Here is a 24037-nt window from a genome sequence, read left to right as displayed (position 1 = left end):
TTAGCTGAATTTCAAAGTAATTTAAACTTTTATAGGCTCAAGAATGCACTTTACATTATGTACCACATAACTGAACTTACATTCCGATCGAGGTAACTGCGTACCTTGCTGGAATGCGACTCTCCCTCGCACTTACCACAGTAGATATATGAGCTAAAGCAGTACGGAAACTTAGCCCTTTCGGCGAGTTAAATACCTACACTTCAACTGAGTGTTAGGGTTGGCACTCTTAATCTTTATAAAATTAATAAAGTTCTGGCTTACTTATTTATTAAAAACGTTTATTTAGGTTTTTTAATTATCAAATACCTATTGGAATAAATTAATTGACTAAGTAGTTAATAAAAAAATAAAACGTTAATTAGGTTCTATAATGATCGAATACATAATCGAATAAATTGATTAAGTACTATTAGAGGCCGGTAGAAGATATTCTATTCTCATAAATAAAATACCGGATACTTACTGATGCCGAGTTCAAGCAGCCGTATACTACGCAATACACTCTTGGCATGTTTTTTAAAAATACAGCGGACAGTGCATGCAATAAAATTATTATTAAAAACAACGCGCGCGACACTCGCGACGGATGGACTGCGAGGTTCGCTTAGAGCTCGTGTAAAGCGTGCGTCTGTGTGCGTGAGTCTGATTTCGAGCGTTTGTATGAAGCTTCCGTACTGTTTGATTTATCGGGTTAGTCCCAACGGCCCCGGTGGATCTGCCCCGGCAACGAGGCGGATGGGAAAAAGTGTTTCAACGACCCCGGTAGTCATAGTCTTAGCGTTCAACGGGGTGGATGGAACACATCAAGTGTCAACCACCCCGGTATATCGTTTAACGGGGCGGATGGATCAAATCAAGTTTCAACCACCCCGGTATTATTTTATTTTCGGTATGCAATATCGAGGTGGAACCTTTTAGATCTGTGTCATCCGTCACGTTTAGTGAAATACCGGGGTGGTTGAAACTTGATTTGATCCATCCNAGACGACTCGCTATGTAATTGCCTGTATTTGTGTGATGTCCATTGTAATAAATGTGTCTTTCTTTCTTTCTTTCTTTCAACCCGGTATGTCTTTAATCCAGCCGGGCCCGGTTGCATTCGTCGCTAACCCTGGGCCCGGTGGATGCCTGATATCTCTAATCAGATGGCCTAGCACATGCCTAAACTTCTTTATTAACAGGTCTTAGACCGATGGAGCAACAACATAAGCTACCGGCAACTGGTGATCTCCTCCTGCATTGGAATTCTCCAGCTCTGGTGGCATCCCTACCTCTACGACCTGCAGAAACTGCTGCCCTTCATATTCTTGTACAACCTGTTCAGTATCATCATTGGATACCCGATGTTCTACCTCGAACTGGCGGTAGGCGTGGTCACTAAGAAAGGCGTGTTGAGATGCTGGGACATGGCGCCTATGGCTAGAGGTTGGTGGTTCCAAAATGCACTTTCTTCAGGTTTTTTGACCAGGTTTCAAAGTGATGTTTTTGTATTTTAACTGCAGGTAACTAAATTATTCACTCATTATTTTGTCGTGCACCAACTTTCAGCAGCAAGTCATTCACCAGTGAAGATATGCCTCCCCCAATGATTTCCATATCATCATCAGTTCATTTAGATAGTCTCCGTTGCCTCCACTTATTAGAGGCAGATGAAGGATTTGGCCCACACTCCTCACGTTGGCCACTGGCCAGCGGCTAGACGGGCTAAGGAGGGGGATTTCGAAACAGAAAAAGTTACTTACCTTTTTGCCTCCCCTTCCCGTTAGTCTTCGAATCACATCGAATTCGCCATGCTGTACTCTTATGCTTCTCCATAACTCTTGGAACAGCTGTTGCTATCTAATCCAATATTCTCCAGGCATCAGCTTCGCCATGCTAGCGTGCGGCGTGTTCACGGCGCTGGCCCTCAGCGCAGTCCATTTCACAATCGCATCATAATTTTAGTCATAGGACGTGCTACTAGTGTAAGAGTGTGCCAAGAGATTTAAACCCAATGTAGGCGCACGACTCTCTATTTTACCAGAGGAAAGTGGAGAATTTTACCCATATTTATGCTTCCCGATGAATCTTGGATGTCACTTGAATGGGGAGGCTTTCCATTTAGAAAAATAAATTACTTTTGTGCCCAAAACTCTTGGAACAGCTGTTAATATCACTCCCCACGCATCAGTCACCATGCTATACCTACTCTTACGCTTCTCCGTAACTCTTGGAACAGCTACTTACGCTGCTTCTCAGGCATCGGCTTCGCCTTGCTATGCGCATCGGCGCTGCTGGTGCACAGCGGCCACTCGTTCCTGCCGTGGCTGCACTGCGCGGCATCTTTGTACTTCCATTTCACAATCGCAACATCATAATTTCAGTCATAGGACGTCTACTAGTGATCTAGTGAACACAGGTCAACTCCAAAGATTTCGCCAAGAGATTTAAACCCAATGTAGGAGCACGACTCTCTATTTTACCAGAGAAAAGTGCCCAAAACTCTTGGAACAGCTGTTAATATCACTCCCCACGCATCAGTCACCGTGCAATACTCACGCTTCTCCGTAACTCTTGGAACAGCTACTTATGCTGCTTCCCAGGCATCGGCTTCGCCATGCTAGCGTGTTGCGTGTTCACGGCGGTGGCCGCCTGGTGCCTGGCGCTGCTGGTGCACAGCGGCCACTCGTTCCTGCCGTGGCTGCACTGCGCGGCATCTTTGTACTTCCATTTCACAATCGCAGCATCATAATTTCAGTCATAGGACGTCTACTAGTGATCTAGTGAACACAGGTCAACTCCAAAGATTTCGCCAAGAGATTTAAACCCAGGAGTACGACTCTCTATTTTACCAGAGAAAAGTGCCCAAAACTCTTGGAACAGCTGTTAATATCACTCCCCACGCATCAAAGTCATCATGCTATACTCTTACGCTTCTCCGTAACTCTTGGAACAACTGCTATCTAAACTGATATTCTCCAGGCATCGGCTTCGCCATGCTAGCGTGCTGCGTGTTCACGGCGCTGGCCCTCGGCGCGGTGGCCGCCATAACTCTTGGAATGTCGCTTCCCAGGCATCGGTTTCGCCATGCATTATGTTTTCGCTTCTCCGTAACCAGGCATCGGCTTTGCCATGCTAGCGTGCTGCGTGTTCACGGCGCTGGCCCTCGGCGCGGTGGCCGCCTGGTGCCTGGCGCTGCTGGTGCACAGCGGCCACTCGTTCCTGCCGTGGCTGCACTGCGCGGCCGCCGCTCGCCCGGCCTGCGCGGCGCGGCACCGCCCATTAGTGCAAGGGAGCGAGACGCCTGCGCAGTCTTTCTTCTTGTGAGTAGTTTCCACTTCTTCTTTTCGTGTCGACAACAAACCTACACAGTGTCAGCCCAAAACTCCGCCACAAGAGTGAGAGAGGCGTTGTCAGCAGCACTCATCCAATCCATTCAATGCAATTGCTTGGGCGCTCAGGGCACGACATCAGGTGCTTCATCGACTGGGGAACAAAACCAGTTTCCACTATCAGCTAGGTAGGTACTTCAAACTCATTCTTCCTATTAATTTCGTGAATAATTTACCTTTCCTTGGGACAAACTGGCCTTCACTGGTTGAGTTTTTATTGGCAGTCAAGCAATATCTGATGGCGAATGCTGGAGTAGCATACAATAGGTGTTAGTAACGACAAGGAATAGTCCTGTTGTGAGTATATCTATATATCTTCTACTTAACTCACGAGCACTTTGATTAGATGCTCCGTCAGTTATTTTTATTTACCTATATGTATACCTATCTGATCACAATGGTTTGCATTGCTGGAAAATCCATACCTACCTATCCGGTAGTAAGAACTCTGACTTCGATGTGAACGAATCTTGGAAAAACTGCGAATTCTTTTTAGTAACTTCGTCCTAAGCCTGAAGCGCGATGGCTTGGAAGGCGGCCTCGGAAACGTGGTGTGGGAGCTGGCCGTCTACTTCGTCATCTCCTGGGTCCTCATCTACTTCATCGCCGTGAAGAAGATCTACAGCTATTCGAAGGTATCAGTTCTCATCAGAAAGTCAAATTGTTTGAAATTAACTAAAATATAAAAATATGCCTGACTAACTTAATCTTATAATAAGTGCACATTATGATGCTACACCCACAAGTAGATAGGTAAGGCTATGCAATTAGACGAAAAATATTTTAATGGTGCGTCCAGACTGGGCGAATGGGCTCGCGCGGCAAACTCAACATCCTGCTCACTTAAGAGCAGAGTGAGCAGGATGACCAGCGTGCTGCGCGAGCACATTCGCCCAGTGTGGACGCACCATAAAATGAATATGAAGAAGATAAAAAGTTTCATTTACCTACTAGATACCTACTAAGATAATTTTTGCACAACTCAATCATATAACTTACCTGTATCTCTGCGCACGCGCATCCATAACGTAAACACAATACTTAAACACTGAAAACACAAGGGCTTATATTACTTTCAGCTAATCCTGTTCAATTTCGTTGCGGGTCCAATGACGGTTTAACTTTCCCCCGGGATAATCTTGACCTTCACTGGTTGGGTTTTTATTTGCCGGTCAAGCTGTAGATCCTGGCTAGACAGGAGTTGCAGCGGTAGGAATAGTCTCGTAGTGCTGTTTAAAAACATGATCACACTGTCTTCTCTCTACCACTTCCAGCTAGTGCTGTTCAAAGACGTGATGGCGTACTTCGTGGTGGTATGCTTTGGGCTGGGCGCGGCGCGGCTTGACGGCGCAGCCGCCATGTTCAAACGCTGCGACTGGACTGTGCTGTTGAATAACATGCAGGTAGGTTCAATATTTTCGAACCACCTACAGAACCTAAGTTAATATCAGTTCTCATTGTTTTGCCAGAGCTTAATAAAAGGCGTGCATACTGTTCGACGTTTATTGCCAGACTGGTTTATAGAATACCCGCGTTACAATATATACCAACACCTTCACCCTTAATTAACATTAATTTAAACTTATGACTAATTATCTAAATAGACAATATGTAGATTGTCTTAAGTATCACTATAGTGATAAAGTTACCTTACATTAATACTTATTCTAATAGTAATAGACTCCAACATAAAATCATATTCAGAGTATTTAAGTACACTTATAATATTTAACAATATTCGTCCCAACCGTATCGTACAGGGCGTTTAATTAAACGTTTATTGGGTCTTACATTCTCTAGGGGCGAAACACTACTTTCCACTATTGGTACACTGGGTTCGCTTATTTGTTCCGGTGACTTTGTTACGTCAGGTGACGCCGGCGCCATCTCCTCCGAGGAAGAAGAGGAGCGCTCCTCTGGTACACTCCCCTCCCTCTCAGTCACGGGGACCACCAGGGAACTCGCTCTGCGCGTTGGCGGTATACATCTACTGTCAGGTGCCTCGGATACCCTACGCCTTAATTGGTCGACGTGCCTATGTACCTCGGTTCCATTAACACACTTTACCCTATAATCTGTATTGCCTAAAATTTTTGATACCTCACCGGGGATCCATTTGTCCCGGGAACGAAAATCACGACACCAAACATCATCGCCTTGACGGAGCTGACGTTGTCGTATCAGTGTACAATCGCCGTTTTCCCTTACCTGCTTGTCACCGACACGTCCCGAGCGGTCAGGTTTTAGTCTATCTAAACGCATACGTAGATTCCTACCTAAGAGAATTTTGGCAGGACTGTCGCCCGTTGTATAATGTTCAGTGTTTCTGTAAGCAAGTAAAAACCTATTTAGGGCCGTATCTATATCTACCTTCTGTTTAATAGCCTTTTTTATAACTCGTTTACATATTTTAACCGAATTTTCAGCTGCTCCATTGGAAGCGGGATGATACGGTGCTGAAAAAATGTGGTCTATGCCATTATTCTTCAAAAAGCTGTCAAATTCAGTACTCGTAAACGGGGGTCCATTGTCGCTAACCACCTGTTTTGGTAGGCCGAACCTCGCCCACATGTCGCGTAAAACTGAGATGACTGCTCCGGCGGTAGTACTTTTCATTTTTATAGCCTCGATCCACTTTGAGCATGCATCTACCACTATTAGGTAAGTCGTGCCAAACATGGGCCCTAAGAAATCCAGATGCAGCCTAGACCATGGGCGGTCAGGCCATGGCCAGGGACTCGGCGAGTGCGCCGGCGGCGCGTCCGCCACGCTGGCGCATACGGCGCATCGCCGGCACGCCGCCTCCACCGCCTCGTCCACGCCGGGCCACCACACGTAGCTGCGGGCTAATGCTTTTGTTTTAACTATGCCCATGTGTGAATCATGCAACTCATCTATTACTCTATTTCTACAGGAAGCTGGGATGACAACGCGGTGACCCCACATAATGCACCCTAGTTCGCAATACAACTCATTTTTTCTATTCAAATAAGGTTTAAGCTCTTTTAATTCTACATCAGCAGGCCAACCATCCGTGATATAACTCCTTACCCTACTTAGTATGGGATCAGATGAAGTTTCTTTCTTTAAGATTTTATAGTCCAATAAGAGCGCTTCAGTAGCAAAATGTAAATATGTTTGCTCGGGAAGTTTTTCTTCCGTGGCAACGGTGTCATCTTTGTGAGTTTTAATTAAGCGCGAGAGAGAATCGGCTGTGTTTTTGTCGGTATTAATATATTCGATTTGGAAATCATAAGCTGAAAGTTTGATAGCCCACCTTTGAAGGCGACTCGCCGCCGTGGTAGGTATTCCTACATTAGGGCCAAATATGCTCACTAGGGGTTTGTGGTCTGTGCGTAATATAAACTTTCTCCCGTACAAATATTGATGGAACTTCTCTACAGAAAATATAATCGCTAGTGCCTCTTTATGAATCTGACTGTAATTTGTTTCCGCCGAAGTGAGTGCGCGCGACGCGTACGCGACCACCCGCTCCGAGCCGTCGGGCGCGCGCTGCGCCAGCACCGCGCCCAGCCCGTGCGCGCTGGCGTCGCACGTCACTACAGTCGGCCACGCTATATTATAATGTACTAATACGCTTGTACTGCATAGTAATTTTTTAATCGTCAAAAAATAATTATTTTCCTCTTTTCCCCAGTAATAGTGTTTCCCTTTCTTTAATAAGTTATACAGTGGTGATAAATATGATGCAAGGTTTTTAACAAATTTCCCATAAAAGTTCACCATGCCTAAGAATGATTTTAATTCCGTAGTATTCCGTGGCGGAGGCATGTCAATTATTGGTTTAATTTTTTCAGGATTGGTTCTTAGGCCCTTCTTATCTATAATAAATCCCAGATATTCTACATGTTCTGATAAGAAATTGCATTTACTCTTTTTAATTTTAAGCCCGTTGGTCTGTAAAATTTCTAAAACTTGCTCAATAGTTTTTAAGTGACTAATTATATTTTTGCTTTTGATTAAAATATCGTCGTAAAATATGACTACATCTGACATACCTTTAAAAAGATTTTCCATAAACTTTTGAAAAATTCCTGGGCTCGAAGAAAGACCGTACACCAAACGGTTGTATTTGAACAGTCCTCGATGGGTGTTAATAACTGTGTACTTTCTAGATGACTCATCGAGGATCAGCTGATTATAGGCTTGAGAGAGATCTAATTTAGTAAAATATTCGTTCCCACATAGGTCACTAAACAAGTCCTCAACTTTTGGAACCGGGTATCTGTCGACCATCAAGACACGATTCAAGGTTACCTTATAGTCCGCACATAGACGTATACCGCCATCCGCCTTTCTCGCGATCACCAGAGGAGTGGCCCAGTCGGAGCGCTCCACGGGCTCGATGACGCCGGCGCGCAGCATGGCGTCGAGCTCGGCGTCGACGCGCGGGCGCAGCGCGTACGGCACGGGCCGCGCGCGGCAGAACACGGGCTCCGCGCCCTCGCGCACGTGCAGCTGCACCGCCGGCCCCGCGAAGCGACCCAGTGTCCCGTCGAACAATGACTCATGCCTGGAAATTATTTCATTCAATTGTTTATTATTATTGTCTTCTCTTGCGATGTTCACATTGTTTACATTTATTTTAGGTATTTCGATATTTAATTCTGAGAGCCATTGACGACCTAGCAGACTGGTAGTGCCGTTATTTATTACATACAAATCCAATTGTTTACTTATGTTTTTATATTTTACTTCCACCTTGATATAGCCAAGTGGTTGAATTATAGAACCATTATAAAATTTTAATTTTAATTGACAAGAATGAAGAGGCAAGTTACTATAGTTGGTCTGATAAGTAATAGAACTAATACAAGACAAGGCAGAACCGGTATCTATTTCCATGTTTAAAGACTTCTTCTGTACTAAAAGAGTGATACATACCGGTCTGTATTTACTTATAGACATTTGATACATCGGTTGCTCGTCATCCTCGTCATCGCTTTCTTTGTCGTCGACCCCTGGTATCGACGCCAAGCAGCCGTCGTCGTAATTGTCCTCTACCGTGCCGCCGCCGCCGTGCTGATGCACCCAGTACGTGTCCGCGTTCCGGTCGCTCCCGGAAACATGTCCGGCTTGGCCGCGGCTTTTTCCGCGCGTCGTTGCTGCGCCACCGTTGCCGCTACGCCTTCCACGCCATCCTCCGCGACCCCTTCCAGTGAAGGTCACTCCCCGTGGTTGGTAATTGCTAGGTGCCCTCGTCATTTCGGGTCTTGCACTTGCACTTTTTTCCGGACACATCCTTCTTAGGTGGCCTAAATTCTTACAGAAACTGCACTCGAAGTTTTTATATTTACAGTTTTCTGTCTTATGTCCGTTATCTCCGCACGCCATGCACTTTAAATTATTCTGGATCTTATTCACCGTGACTGTAGAACTAATGTCGCGATCGACAGCGCATGCATTTTTTTCGGCCGTTTCCAATGTTACCGCCAACTTGACCGCCCGATTAAATGCTATGCAGTCATCTTCCGCGAATAACCTTTGTCTCGTGGTTTCACTTGTTATTCCACACACGATTTGGTCACGTAAGTTTTCTTCTAGGGTCGAGCCGAAATCACAGGGTTTTGCGAGTCTCTTTAGCTCAGTGACGTAATCAGCTACCGATTCTCCGTTTGCTTGTCGCCGTTGCCGAAATAAGTATCGTGCCGCCAAGATTGATGGTTTAGGTTGTAGATGATTCTTCATAAGAGTAACTGCTACTTCATAAGTTAACGTCGATGGTTTTTGTGGACTCGATAATGTAGACAATAATTGATACGCTTCCTCCCCCATCACCGCAATTAAAGTGGGTAATTTGAGGTTATCTTCAATTTTGTTCGCAAGAAAATACATTTCTATCCGCTCACAATACACTGTCCAGTTCCCAGATTTCACATCAAATTCTTGAATTCGTCCCACGCCCCCCATGATAAAATAAAACAATATTTCTGCTATTTAACGCACACAACAATTTTCGCCCGGTCAGTTTGTGACCACGTGAGTCCGCCTGTCGCCAGTGACAAATAAAAGGCGTGCATACTGTTCGACGTTTATTGCCAGACTGATTTATAGAATACCCGCGTTACAATATATACCAAGTAGCAGAGTAAATACAAATGGTCATCTTCATAGAAACGCACCGAGCGCGGTTTGTATGTGAGCGCGCCAATATACGTATGCGGCGCGCACGCACACACTGACAAAATTCGGCGCAACCACTACTGGCTCCCCGGTAATCCCCGCTAAATTTTGTCAAAGTGTGCGTGCGCGCCTTATACGTGTTGGCGCGCTCACATAGAAACCGCGCCCGTGCGTTTATATGAAGATGACCTACTCATTTGTATTTACTCTGTTAAAGCCCGGTCCGTGACCAGCGCCCGCAGTGAGTGTGCGAGCGCGATAGCAAAATAATTACGCGCGAGCAATAAGTAAGGGTGGGTAGCTTGAGGTCATTGGACAAAATTCTACGTGCTCACGGACCAGACTATAGTAGCTAATATGAATGAATAAACAACAAGCTGTACCTAAATGGTTCTTCTCACACACACATTTTTGAAATCTCAAGGTATAAGTAAAGTAAATAAATGTATCTCAAAAATCTTTAGAAGAGAATGGAAATGAATAACATAGCTTAACAGAATAGTTTAAAAAAAGGCTAAAATACACTCCATTTATTTAAATAATACATTTGGTAGGTACTTACCTACTTACTTTAGTTAAGGGGGTTGAAAAATTCGCCAAAACCGTGTCTGTTTTGGTCTTCTAGAGAACTTCTAAAATTTTAGTTAGAGTCCCGTCTTTCTTTCCCTTATAGATCTGGCGCGACGCAGTGGAATACTCTATCATAGAGATGACCGTCTCCCAGGGTTCCCTCGTCATGCTGGGCTCGTACTGCCCCAAGCAACAGCACAAGCTCGGCACCACGGCGTTGCTCGCGTTCGCCGCTTCGAAAACCAGTTCGATGTCGAGCGCTTTCATATTGGGAGCCGCCCACGGAGCCTTGCAGAAGGATTATGATGTTAACAACACTAACATTTGGGGCGGTGAGTCGTTTTTTAATGAGTCCCATCGAGGTCCTTCTATAGATAATTTCATCCACCAAGACGCGCCCCACCATTCTTACGCTAATGTTTGTGTTAACGGTAGGTACACGCTAAATTATCTGAGTGCATACGCGCACTACAATAATGAAGCTCGGATTGCTCGGATCAAACTCCCCGCATCCCGCGCTTCCCTCGACCAAAAATTTATGGGGCGCGTCTTCGAGGATTAAACGATGTTTAGGTATTGTCGATTAATTTTGTTGCGGGTCCAATGACAGTTTAACTTTTCCCCGTAACACTGACCTTCACTGGTTGGGTTTTTATTGGTGATCAAACTGTAGATCCTGGTAACACAGGAGTTGCAGTTGTGGGAACGAGAAGTGGGAATAGTCCCGTAATGAGTTATGCAACTTTGAAATTAGGGATAACATCGATGTGCGTAGTGTGTGACACTGAAAAGGCGTTGTCATGAAGTTTAGGTAAATAACTTACCTTCGTAGCGTTGCAGCGTTCTACACTGCTCCTACCCTACACTAAATCGTCAAACCCGTGACATTGACAGGGGGGCCACTGTCTATACTGGATCGCTGGTTCTGATTTTTGCCAGTTGGAACCCAGCGATCCAGTATGGACTGTGGCGCCCCCTGTCAATGTTTCAGGTGGAACGGTTCAGTGTAGTTTATCTATACCCAGTGTCCATTTACGACGATCAAACTCTGGACATGTCTTGGCAATGGTTTTTTATTGCAGGATCCTCCACATCGATGGTGATTTGGTCCGACTACGTGGCCAGGATACCTGGCAGTCAGTTCTGGTCGTGTCTTTTATTCTTCACAATGTTTGTTCTGGCAATCTCTTCAACGGTAATTTACTATTATGTATTTTTAGGTCCCTATGTATGCCCCTCTTTGCTGAAATAAATATTATTCTACGAGTAAGTAATTTAAACGAAATCTAGTACATTTTGATTTTTCTCGTTTCCAGGCTCTTCTGGTACAAACCATAATGTCAACGCTGACCGGCCATGCGATCCGAAAAATCACTTGGGCCTTTTTGATTTTTATTTGCTTTCTATTCTGTTTTATTGGAATCATATCGCTGTGCACACAGGTAAATAATTACTTTTAGTTTTTTAAATCCTAACTTAATATTAGTTTTTTTTATCCACAACGAGGAAGCTCTTGGCCTGTATCTCACCTGATGGTAAGTGATGATCAGGCCGAAGGTGGAAGCGAGCTTCACCTTCTTATTTATGCTCACTTGTACTCAGGTGAGTAAAAATGATAGCTACCTACCTATAACTGCAACATTCACCAGTTCTCGTCACTGTCTTAGCCACAGCAAGTGACAGGACTTTACGCTACACAGTGACGCCAAATGTAGAGCGTTAATACAGCAGCCCTTGTTTGTTTCTCAGTCAAATGACCTCCACTGCTGGACAAAGGCCTCCCCCAAAGATTTCCAAAACGATTGGTCCTATGATGCCCGCATCCTGGTATTATCTGCAACTTGCACCAGATCGCCGGTCCACCTAGTGGAAAGCCTGCTCTCATTACGCGCGGACATTTTCTGTCCCAGCGGCCATCAACTCTACGAGCTATGTGCCCCGGCCTCATTGGCAAAAGTAATGTAGGTTTCGAAGCTGAAGTCCTACTTGATGCTGAGATTTATTTAAACCGAATTTAAACCGCCTCTGTGGTCTAGTGGTAAGACCACCTGCTTCAGACGCAGAGGTCCCGGTTTCGATTCCCAGTGGGGGCAGATTTTTCTGTTCGGTTTGGTCGGTGGTAGGGCTTGTTCTAAGACCGCCTGGCTAGCTAACCACCATCTTACCTAAGTCTGTCGCCATAACAACAATGTTAACAGCATTGTTGTGTTCCGGCAGTTAAAGGTAAGATAGCCAGTTCCTCCGTGGTTGAGGATTACGGGTGCTCGCCTCCACCTTCGGCCTGATCATCACTTCCCATCAGGTGAGATACAGGTCAAGAGCTTCCTCGTTGTGGATTAAAAAAAAAGATGATTTACAATTATTTTCATAATAATTATCTCACAATAATCTACATTTACACAGGGCGGCTTATACATCCTGAACTTCCTAATGGACTGGCCGGTATCCAAGCCTCGCACGCTGGTAGCGGCCGCTGTGGGCGTGGTCGTGAGCTACGTGTACGGGCAGACCACGTTCTGCGAGGACGTGTACTTCGCCGTGGGGGAATATCCGGGGGTGTTCGTCAGGGTTTGCTGGGCGCTGTCACCTGTATTGCTTGTGGTAAGTTTTGATATGATTTGAGTAGAAGTCCGACGACCTGATAAAGGTAGCAGGAAGGCGCTGGATGCAGGCCGCTACCAACCGTGCGATGTGGAAGTCATTGGGGGAGGCCTATGTTCAGCAGTGGACGTCCTGTGGCTGAAATGATTGATGATGATGATTGAGTAGAAGTAGCTTTAAAGAGTAACTGCCGAAAGCCTGACGATTGGTGTTGGCGACTTTATTTAAAAAGAATCGTGTCGAAGACTTGCGTATGTGCTCATTTGCCTGGCGAGACTCGAAAATTCGTTCGTTTCAGCCAAATGACCAAGGATTTTTACGACTTCTTCTGCGCTGCCCGCATCCAGGAACTTCCCGCGACATTCACTAGATCGTCGGTTCACCTAGTAGGTCTCGTACGCTCGAAAATATACATCCTAAGCTTCCTAATGGACTGGCCGGTATCCAAGCCTCGCACGCTGGTAGCGGCCGCTGAGGTCGTGGTCGTGAGCTACGTGTACGGACAGACCACGTTCTGCGAGGACGTGTACTTCGCCGTGGGGGAATACCCGGGGGTGTTCGTGAGGGTTTGCTGGGCGCTGTCACCTGTATTGCTTGTGGTAAGTTTTGATATGATTTGAGTGGAAGTAGCTTTAAGGAGTTACTGCCGAAAGCCCGGCGACTTGGTGTCAGCGGCTTTATTCAAAAAGAATCGTGTCGGAGACCTGCGTATGTGCTCATTTGCCTGGCGACACTCGAAAATTTGTTCGTTTCAGCCAAATGATCAAAGATTTCCACGACCTATTCTGCGCTGACCGCATCTAGGTACTTCCCGCGACATTCACCTGATCGTCGGTCCACTTAGTGGGAGGTCTCGCAGCTCGAAAATACACATCCTAAGTTTCCTAAAGGCCTATTCAGACCTAAGCGGGATTCGCTACCGTCTGCGGCAGAGAAAACCCAGTGGGTATGCGGAAATAATACTGTTCAGACCTAAGCGGTATTCGCTACCGTCTGCGGCAGAGAAAACGCTCTAGCCGCGGTACTTGATACTTAATACCTGAGCGAAACCCGCGCGGTGTGTACCCACAGCGGCAGCGAATATCGCTCAGGTTTGAATAGGCCCGCTATCCAAGCCTCGCACGCTGGTAGCGGTCGTTTTAGGCATGGTCGTGAGCTACGTGTACGGGCAGACCACGTTCTGCGAGGACGTGTACTTCGCCGTGGGGGAATACCCGGGGGTGTTCGTCAGGGTTTGCTGGGCGCTGTCACCTGTATTGCTTGTGGTAAGTTTTAATATGATTTGAGTGGAAGTAGCTTTAAGGAGTTACTGCCGAAAGCCTGACGATTGGTGTTGGCGACTTTATTTAAAAAGAATCGTGTCGAAGACTTGCGTATGTGCTCATTTGCCTGGCGAGACTCGAAAATTCGTTCGTTTCAGCCAAATGACCAAGGATTTCCACAACCTATTCTGCGCTGACCGCATCTAGGTACTTCCCGCGACATTTACCAGATCGTCGGTCCATCTGGTAGGAGGTCTCGTAAGCTCGAAAATACACATCCTAAACTTCCTAAAGGCCTATTCAGACCTAAGCGGTATTCGCTACCGTCTGCGGCAGAGATAACCCAGTGGGTATGCGGTAATAATACTGTTCAGACCTAAGCGGTATTCGCTACCGTTTGCGGCAGAGAAAACGCTCTAGCCGCGGTACTTGATACTAAATACCTGAGCGAAACCCGCGCGGTATGTACCTCTACCCACAGCGGCAGCGAATATCGCTCAGGTTTGAATAGGCCTTATTGGACTGGCCGGTATCCAAGCCTCGCACGCTGGTAACGGTCGTTTTAGGCATGGTCGTGAGCTACGTGTACGGGCAGACCACGTTCTGCGAGGACGTGTACTTCGCCGTGGGGGAATATCCGGGGGTGTTCGTCAGGGTTTGCTGGGCGCTGTCACCTGTGCTGCTTGTGGTATGTCTATGCTTTGATATGCGATCAAGTTAACTGCGCACATTGCGGCCGTGACGTCACATCGACGCTCTGGAACGGACAGGGGTGTGCGGGTAAGTGGGAGGGAGTCGCATTCTAGCGAGGTGCGCAGTTAGCTCCATCGCAACAACTCGCTGCGTAGTCTTAAAACACTTTATACTGACATGACTGGGCTATAATAACAGGCACATGGTGGATTCTTAGGCCCAGAACAGACCTTATGAATGAAACTGAAACTGAAAGTTATGTGTGGTCTCTCAACAGACGCTATGGCAGAAACTTAGATGCAACTCATAACTAGCAGTTGCAGTTTCGTTTCACCGTCTGTTCTGGGCCTTAGAATCATCAGAAAGTTGCAGTTTCGTTGCAGTTGCGTTTCACCGTCTGTTCTGGGCCTTGACACATTGCTGATTGCTGAAAGCCTTGCCTCGGAATAAAATTAATGCCATTGCCAGGATGTTTATTCCTTTGCAGCTTTATTGATGCATAGCTCATGTTACTTCTGCTTCTTCTTAATCGTTTCACTCTTGGCAGTGCGGTCACGTTGAAGCGTTCACGTCGTTTGTAGAGGCGGTTATAGACCCAATATAGTACTGAACATTGACAGCGGGGCGCCACCGTCAATACCGGATTGCTGGTGCCGATTTTTGGCATGTTGGAAACTATCTAGTAGAACGATGGTGGCGCCCCGCTGTCAATGAGTTTGGTGGGACAGTTCAGTAATGGTCGTTTATACAGCTCGATACGATCTCCCGTCATCTCTTCCTGTTCGCTGGACTGCCACTGACTGGTTTCTATGTTCGGATAAATTCCTAACGAGTTGATAATGTCCCCCCATTGTTTCCTCAGATAATGTTCGTAGTCAGCATGGGGTCATGGCCAGCGGGCGCGGCGGCGGGCTGGATGTTGGTGGCGTTGGCACTGGCGCCACTTGTGCTGGTCATATTGTTCTATGCCGTCTTCAAGTGCCGCGTCAGGGTAAGCAAGCGTTTGGACGCAGACCACCGATTTTTAGTTCCAAAATACTGAACTGTCCTATCCATGACATTGACAGTGGGGCGCCACCGTCAATACCGGATCGCTGGTTTCAATTTTTGTCATGTTGGAAACCATATAGTTGAACGATGGTAGCGCCCCCCTGTCATTGAGTTTGGTGGGATAGTTCAGCGTGGGTCATCTATACGGTATCGGCCGATTGTTCATACAAATTAAAATCGGGCCCAACTATCGGCCAACTAAAAGTCGGTGGTCTGCGCCTAGGCTTAGGCTTTATCCCTTTATGCTATGAGGTTACAAACTGATTTTCGTCTTTATAAAATATGTAATTATGGTTCTTACTATAATTTGACTGTCCTTTGTTTCAGAATATTGTGGGGACTGAAAAATAAATTCGAAGTCCGGTGTAAAAAGGTGTACCTAGCATTACTTGCTGTGAANAATAAATATATTTCGGTACGAAACAAAAGTAAATAAATGTATCTCAAAAATCTTTAGAGTAGAATGGAAATGAATAACATAGCTTAACAGAATAGTTTTAAAAAAGGCTAAAATACACTCCATTTATTTAAATAATACATTTGGTAGGTACTTACCTACTTACTTTAGTTAAGGGGGTTGAAAAATTCGCCAAAACCGTGTCTGTTTTGGTCTTCTAGAGAACTTCTAAAATTTTAGTTAGAGTCCCATCTTTCTTTCCCTGACAGATCTGGCGCGACGCAGTGGAATACTCAATCATAGAGATGACCGTCTCCCAGGGTTCCCTCGTCATGCTGGGCTCATACTGCCCCAAGCAACAGCACAAGCTCGGCACCACGGCGTTGCTCGCGTTCGCCGCTTCGAAAACCAGTTCGATGTCGAGCGCTTTCATATTGGGAGCTGCCCACGGAGCGTTGCAGAAGGATTATGATGTTAACAACACTAACATTTGGGGCGGTGAGTCGTTATTTATTCAGTCCCATCGAGGTCCTTCTATGTATAGATAGTTTCATCCACCAAGACGCGCCCCACCATTCTTCCGCTAATGTTTGAGTGTTATCGGTACCACAGAATAAGTAAGTACCTAATTATCTATGAGTGCACACGCACACTACAATAATGAAGCTCGGATTGCTCGGACCAAACTCCCCGCATCCCGCGCTCCCCCGACCAAAAATTGGTGGGGAGCGTCTTCCGAGGATATAACGATCTATACCTCAGATCATATACTTTCCATTAATTTTGTTGCGGGTCCAATGACAGTAAGTATAACTTTCCCTCGGGACCTTGACCTTCATTGGTTGTCTTTTTATTGGTGATCAAGCTGTAGGAGCAAGATCCTGGCAACACAGGAGTTGCAGCTGTGGTAAGTGGAAATAGTCCCGTAATGAGTTATGCAACTTTAGGGAGGGATATCATCGATGTGCGTAGTAGGTATATAAGGGCTACCTTTTCTTTTTTATTATTTACTATATTTTGACGTTCATAAGTGCCACTTGTAGTCTAAAGTAAACTGAATAAATAATTATAATTTTGAGTGTCACTGAATAGGCGATGTCATGAAGTAAAGTAAGTAGGTAACTTACGTAGCGCTTCAACGTTGCCCGTGTCAAACCCTGGAAATTATTATTTTTTTATTGCAGGATCCTCCACATCGATGGTGATTTGGTCCGACTACGTGGCCAGGATACCTGGCAGTCAGTTCTGGTCGTGTCTTTTATTCTTCACAATGTTTGTTCTGGCAATCTCTTCAACGGTAATTTACTATTATGTATTTTTAGGTCCCTATGTATGCCCCTCTTTGCTGAAATAAATATTATTCTATGAGTAAGTAATTTAAACGAAATCTAGTACATTTTGATTTTTCTCGTTTCCAGGCTCTTCTGGTACAAACCATAATGTCAACGCTGACCGGCCATGCGATCCGAAAAATCACTTGGGCCTTTTTGATTTTTATTTGCTTTCTATTCTGTTTTATTGGAATCATATCGTTGTGCACACAGGTAAATAATTACTTTTACTTTTTTAAATCCTAAGTAATTAAACTTAATATGAGATAATATCTTTTTTATGCTCACTTGTAAGTACAAGTCAGTACTCAGGTGAGTAAAAATGATAGCTACCTACCTATATAAACTGCACCATTCACCAGTTCTCGTCACTGTCTTAGCCACAGCGAGTGACAGGACTTTACGCTACAGTGACGCCAAATGTAGAGCGTAAACACAGCAGCCCTTGTTCGTTTCTTCAGTCAAATGACCTCCACTACTGGACGAAGGCCTTCTCCAAGGATTTCCAAAATGACCAGTCTTGCGCTGCCCGTATCCAGGTACTTCCCAAGACCTTCACCAGACCGTCGGTCCACCTAGTGGAAAGCCTGCTCTCATTACGTGCGTCTTCTATGTCGGACATTTTCTGCCCCAGCGGCCATCAGCTCTACGAGCTATGTGCCCCGCCCTCATTGGCAATAAGTAATGTTGGTTTCGAAGCTGAAGTGTACCGCCTCTATGGTCTAGTGGTAAGACCACCTGCTTCAGACGCAGAGGTTCCGGGTTCGATTCCCAGTGGGCGCAGATTTTTCTGTTCGGTTTGGTTGGTGGTAGCAGGCCTGTTCATCTCCGCGAGTTTACATCGAAAACAAAACACGCACGATGGCCCACCTACAGGATACTATTCGACAAGGCCTCACATACGAGCGAACATTGACTCACGCACGCGTATTCTTGTGTATGATGGAAGAAAATAAAGAAAATGGTGTACTACATACTGTGCAGTATTTAACTGCCTAAATAATAATAAAAACACAGAATTTACTTTTTTAAGTTGCCTCAAGACACTGAGAGGTAAATAAGTAGTTAATATTATTCATGTTAGTTCATGCTAAATCATGTATTTTCTCCGCCATTTTCCGCAGTTTGGCACCTCAAGTCCCATCATTTTACCGAAGTCAGCCATAGGGCTGACTTCGGCCGAATTCGCCGAAGCTATAGAGCTTCGGCGCAGTGCCGATCACTGACGTTTGTCAACAAAATGGTGCTTGACTCTTGAGACAGGCTAAATTACACCATATTGTTAATGACATTGAGCATACATTTTTTTAAATACCTTCGCGAAGTAAAACTTCTGTACGTAGTACTTATTATTATTCTGTGGTGGTAGGGCTTGTTTTAAGACCGCCTGGCTAGCTAACCACTATCTTACCTAAGTATGTCGCCTTAACAACAATGTTAACAGCATTGTTGTGTTCCGGCAGTTAAAGGTAAGATAGCCAGTTCCTCCGTGGTTGAGGATTCCGGGTGAAGCTTGCTTCCATCTTCGGTCTGATCATCACTTCCCATCAGGTGAGATACAGGACAAGAGCTTCCTCGTTGTGGATTAAAAAAAAAAGATAATTTACAATGAATTTCATAATAATTATCTCACAATAATCTACATTTACACAGGGCGGCTTATACATCCTAAACTTCCTAATGGACTGGCCGGTATCCAAGCCTCGCACGCTAGTAGCGGCCGCTGTAGGCGTGGTCGTGAGCTACGTGTACGGACAGACCACGTTCTGCGAGGACGTGTACTTCGCCGTGGGGGAATATCCGGGGGTGTTCGTCAGGGTTTGCTGGGCGCTGTCGCCTGTATTGCTTGTGGTAAGATTTGATATGATTTGAGTGGAAGTAGCTTTAAGGAGTTATTGCCGAAAGCCTGGTGACTTGGTGTCGGCGGCTTTATTTAAAAAGAATCGTGTCGGAGACCTGCGTATGTGCTCATTTGCCTGGCGACACTCGAAAATTTGTTCGTTTCAGCCAAATGACCAAGGATTTTTACGACTTCTTCTGCGCTGCCCGCATCCAGGAACTTCCCGCGACATTCACCAGATCGTCGGTACACTTAGTGGGAGGTCTCGCAGCTCAAAAATACACATCCTAAGCTTCCTAAAGGCCTATTCAGATCTAAGCGGTATTCGCTACCGTCTGCGGCAGAGAAAACGCTCTAGCCGCGATACTTGATACTAAATAGCTGAGCGAAACCCGCGCGGTATGTACCTCTACCCACAGCGGCAGCGAATTTCGCTCAGGTCGCTCTAGCCGCGATACTTGATACTAAATACCTGAGCGAAACCCGCGCGGTATGTACCTCTACCCACAGCGGCAGCGAATATCGCTCAGGTTTGAATAGGCCTTAATGGACTGGCCGGTATCCAAGCCTCGCACGCTGGTAGCGGCCGCTGTAGGCATGGTCGTGAGCTACGTGTACGGACAGACCACGTTCTGCGAGGACGTGTACTTCGCCGTGGGGGAATACCCGGGGGTGTTCGTCAGGGTTTGCTGGGCGCTGTCACCTGTATTGCTTGTGGTAAGATTTGATATGATTTGAGAGGAAGTAGCTTTAAGGTGTAACTGCCGAAAGCCCGGCGAATTGGTGTCGGCGGCTTTATTCAAAAAGAATCGTGTCGAAGACCTGCGTATGTGCTCATTTGCCCAGCAACACTTGAAAAGTCCAATGACGTCTACTGCTGGACAAGACCTCCCTTAAAGATTTCCATAGTGACCGCTCCTGCGCTTCCCGCATCCAGGAACTTCCCGCGACATTCACCAGGTCGTCGGTCCACCTAGTGGGAGGTCTCGCACGCTCGAAAATATACATCCTGAACTTCCTAATGGACTGGCCGGTATCCAAGCCTCGCTCGGTGTGGTCGTGAGCTACGTGTACGGGCAGACCACGTTCTGCGAGGACGTGTACTTCGCCGTGGGGGAATATCCGGGGGTGTTCGTCAGGGTTTGCTGGGCGCTGTCGCCGGTGCTGCTTGTGGTATGTCTATGCTTTGATATGCGATCAAGTTAACTGCGCACATTGCGGCCGTGACGTCACATCGACGCTCTGGTACGGACGGGGGAGTGAGGGAGTCGCATTCCAGCGAGGTGAGCAGTTAGCTCCATCGTAACAAGTCGCTGCGTAGTCTTAGAACACTTTATACTCACATGAATGGGCTAACATAACAGCCTCATGGTAGATTCTTAGACACATTGCTGATAGCTGAAAGCCTTACCTCGAAATAAAATTAATGTTATATCCAGGCAGGATGACTGCTCCTTTGCAGCTTTGTTGATGCATAGGTCATGTTACTTCTGTTTCATCTTAATCGTTTCACTCTTGGCAGTGCGGTCACGTTGAAGCGTTCACGTCGTTTGTAGAGGCGGTTATAGACCCAATATACTGAACATTGACAGCGGGGCGCCACCGTCAATACCAGATTGCTGGTGCCGATTTTAGCCATGTTGGAAACTATCTAGTAGAACGATGGTGGCGCCCCGCTGTCAATGAGTTTGGTGGAACAGTTCAGTAATGGTCGTTTAAACGGTGCAGTCCTGTTGTCCCCCCTGCTTGGCCCCCCTGGGGGAGCCAACAGGATTTCGAAATCCTGTTGTCCCCCCTGGCTAGGGGAGACAACAGGACTGAATTTTCAATCAATGATTTGAGGACTGTTGTCCCCCCTGGCAAACATTGAGTATTTAGAAGCCATATATTTTTATAATTTTTAAGATGAACTGAAAATGAAGTACCTTACTGAATGTCATACTTATTGCCAAACTAAATACCTAAACGAATGTCAAATAATAATTAACATTTTGGTAACGAAAAAAATATAAGTTGTTGGTACCGGCAGTACCGGTATCCGAAATCTGCTTTACTATCTTTTAACAAATCTTTATGAATTATCCCTACTAAATAATGTTAAGTGAATGCGAAAAACTTTATCTCTCTGTCTGTTACGAATTCACGCCTAAACCATTGAACCGATTTTGATATTTGGTAAAGAGATAGTTTTGAATCTGGGATTTCCCGGGAAAGGACGTGGGATAGTTTTTATGCCAGTTTTTGAAACAGGAAGGCGCTCTTATATTTTTTTCTGTGACAGACAAAATTTTACGCAGACAAAGCCGTGGGCATAAGCTAAGTTAAAGGTATCGTTTCACTCTTGGCAGTGCGGTCACGTTGAAGCGTTCACGTCGTTTGTAGAGGCGGTTATAGACCCAATATACTGAACATTGACAGCGGGGCGCCACCGTCAATACCAGATTGCTGGTGCCGATTTTAGCCATGTTGGAAACTATCTAGTAGAACGATGGTGGCGCCCCGCTGTCAATGAGTTTGGTGGAACAGTTCAGTAATGGTCGTTTAAACGGTGCAGTCCTGTTGTCCCCCCTGCTTGGCCCCCCTGGGGGAGCCAACAGGATTTCGAAATCCTGTTGTCCCCCCTGGCTAGGGGAGACAACAGGACTGAATTTTCAATCAATGATTTGAGGACTGTTGTCCCCCCTGGCAAACATTGAGTATTTAGAAGCCATATATTTTTATAATTTTTAAGATGAACTGAAAATGAAGTACCTTACTGAATGTCATACTTATTGCCAAACTAAATACCTAAACGAATGTCAAATAATAATTAACATTTTGGTAACGAAAAAAATATAAGTTGTTGGTACCGGCAGTACCGGTATCCGAAATCTGCTTTACTATCTTTTAACAAATCTTTATGAATTATCCCTACTAAATAATGTTAAGTGAATGCGAAAAACTTTATCTCTCTGTCTGTTACGAATTCACGCCTAAACCATTGAACCGATTTTGATATTTGGTAAAGAGATAGTTTTGAATCTGGGATTTCCCGGGAAAGGACGTGGGATAGTTTTTATGCCAGTTTTTGAAACAGGAAGGCGCTCTTATATTTTTTTCTGTGACAGACAAAATTTTACGCAGACAAAGCCGTGGGCATAAGCTAAGTTAAAGGTATGCTATTCTCATGTATAAAAAATAATATTATCTTCTGTAAAGTTTACTAAAAATCCGTTTAGTAGTTTTTAAATACGTGAAAGAGTATCAAACATCCATATTCCATACTCACAAACTTTGACATTTATAATATTAGTAGGTAGGACGCCAAAACTGCATAATTTTAAATTAATCATAATATTCAACACTTGCTCAGTGATTCAACTAGCAGCCGCCCGCGACTTCGTATGCGTTGAATCTGTTTCACCCCCTTAAGTGTGGAATTTCGTAAAATTATATTATATCCTTTGTATTAAGGATATGAAATATCATATCCTTAAATAAATAGTTAAATAAAATCCGTTCTTGGCAGATGTCTACACTCTATAAGGAACCTACCTGTAAAATTTTAAGTTTGTAGGTGTCAGTATCGGCACCAACACCTATTTTTTTCGTTATCAAAATGGTAATTATTATTTAACAAACGGTTAGGTATTCAGTTTGGCAATTTGGCATTCAGTCAAGTACTTCAGTATTTCAAAAATTATGTTATAACTACAATTAATAATAATATATGGCTTTTAAATCATGTTTGCCAGGGGGGACAACAGTCCTCAAATCATTGATTAAAAATCTAGTCCTGTTGTCTCCCCTAGCCAGGGGGGACAACAGGATTTCGAAATCCTGTTGGCTCCCCCAGGGGGGCCAACCAGGGGGGACAACAGGACTGCACCGTTTACAGCTCGATACGATCTCCCACCATTTCTCCCTGTTCGCTGACTGCCACTGACTGGCTTATCTTCTAAATATATAAAAGGAGAAACTGACTGACTGACAGATCAACGCACAGCCTAAACAGATAAACGTAGGCACTTGAAATTTGGCAGGGACGTAGCTTAGGTACCGTAGAGGTGCACTAAGAAAGGAATTCCCGAAATTCCCACGGGAACGGGAATTATAGGGAAAATCCTTTTGTATGAAAAAATCTAAACCGCGTAAGATAGATGAAGGGGGTAAAACGGGATCCCCGCGTACGAAGTCGCGGGCGGCCGCTAGTGTTCAGTTAAATTCCTAACGAGTTGATAATGGTCCCCCATTGTTTTCTCAGATAATGTTCGTAGTCAGCATGGGATCGTGGCCAGCGGGCGCGGCGGCGGGCTGGATGTTGGTGGCGTTGGCACTGGCGCCCCTTGTGCTGGTTATATTGTTCTATGCCGTCTTCAAGTGCCGCGTCAGGGTAAGCAAGCGTTTAGACTAGGCGCATACCACTGATTTTTTGTCGGCCGACAGTTTAGCCGGGCATGTATGGAAGTTGCGCACATTACACAGATATAGTTCCAAAATACTGAACTGTCCTATCCATGACATTGACAGTGGGGCGCCACCGTCAATGCCGGATCGCTGGTTTCAATTTTTGTCATGTTGGAAACCATATAGTTGAACGATGGTAGCGCCCCCCTGTCATTGTAAGATGTACCTACCTACTAACCTAGTAATTATGTATCTTGGTTGGAGGCCTGGTGCTCTAAGATACAGGCAGGATTCTGCCTAGTTTAGACACCAGTCTCCCACAGACAAATGTATCAAACTAAATTTAAGACTAGTTTTAAGAATCTGTTTGTGGAGAGAAAATAAATATA

General features: G+C 45.3%; 2 protein-coding genes across 2 annotated transcripts; both read left to right on the top strand.

Annotated features, from left to right (window-relative positions):
* Nucleotides 1-1071: 1071 nt before the first annotated feature.
* On the top strand, nucleotides 1072-16093 carry LOC114358704 (sodium-dependent proline transporter-like). Its single transcript, XM_028312738.1, has 11 exons — nucleotides 1072-1095; nucleotides 1185-1428; nucleotides 3101-3305; nucleotides 3871-4009; nucleotides 4649-4777; nucleotides 10192-10420; nucleotides 11171-11283; nucleotides 11405-11530; nucleotides 12492-12689; nucleotides 15507-15635; nucleotides 16022-16093. Exons 1-11 carry the CDS (start codon nucleotides 1072-1074, stop codon nucleotides 16043-16045), a joined length of 1560 nt encoding a protein of 519 aa, XP_028168539.1. The 3' UTR covers nucleotides 16046-16093.
* A 70-nt stretch (nucleotides 16094-16163) lies between these two features.
* On the top strand, nucleotides 16164-23655 carry LOC114358703 (sodium- and chloride-dependent glycine transporter 2-like). The gene is made up of 6 exons (XM_028312737.1): nucleotides 16164-16175; nucleotides 16361-16589; nucleotides 17276-17388; nucleotides 17510-17635; nucleotides 19076-19273; nucleotides 23506-23655. Exons 1-6 carry the CDS (start codon nucleotides 16164-16166, stop codon nucleotides 23653-23655), a joined length of 828 nt encoding a protein of 275 aa, XP_028168538.1.
* The last annotated feature ends 382 nt before the right edge of the window (nucleotides 23656-24037 follow it).

The sequence above is a fragment of the Ostrinia furnacalis genome, unplaced genomic scaffold (assembly GCF_004193835.3).
Source record: "Ostrinia furnacalis isolate ACB-3 unplaced genomic scaffold, ASM419383v2 OfSCF4102, whole genome shotgun sequence".
NCBI lineage: Eukaryota > Metazoa > Arthropoda > Insecta > Lepidoptera > Crambidae > Ostrinia > Ostrinia furnacalis.
This window is presented reverse-complemented; position numbering and strand designations above follow the sequence as displayed.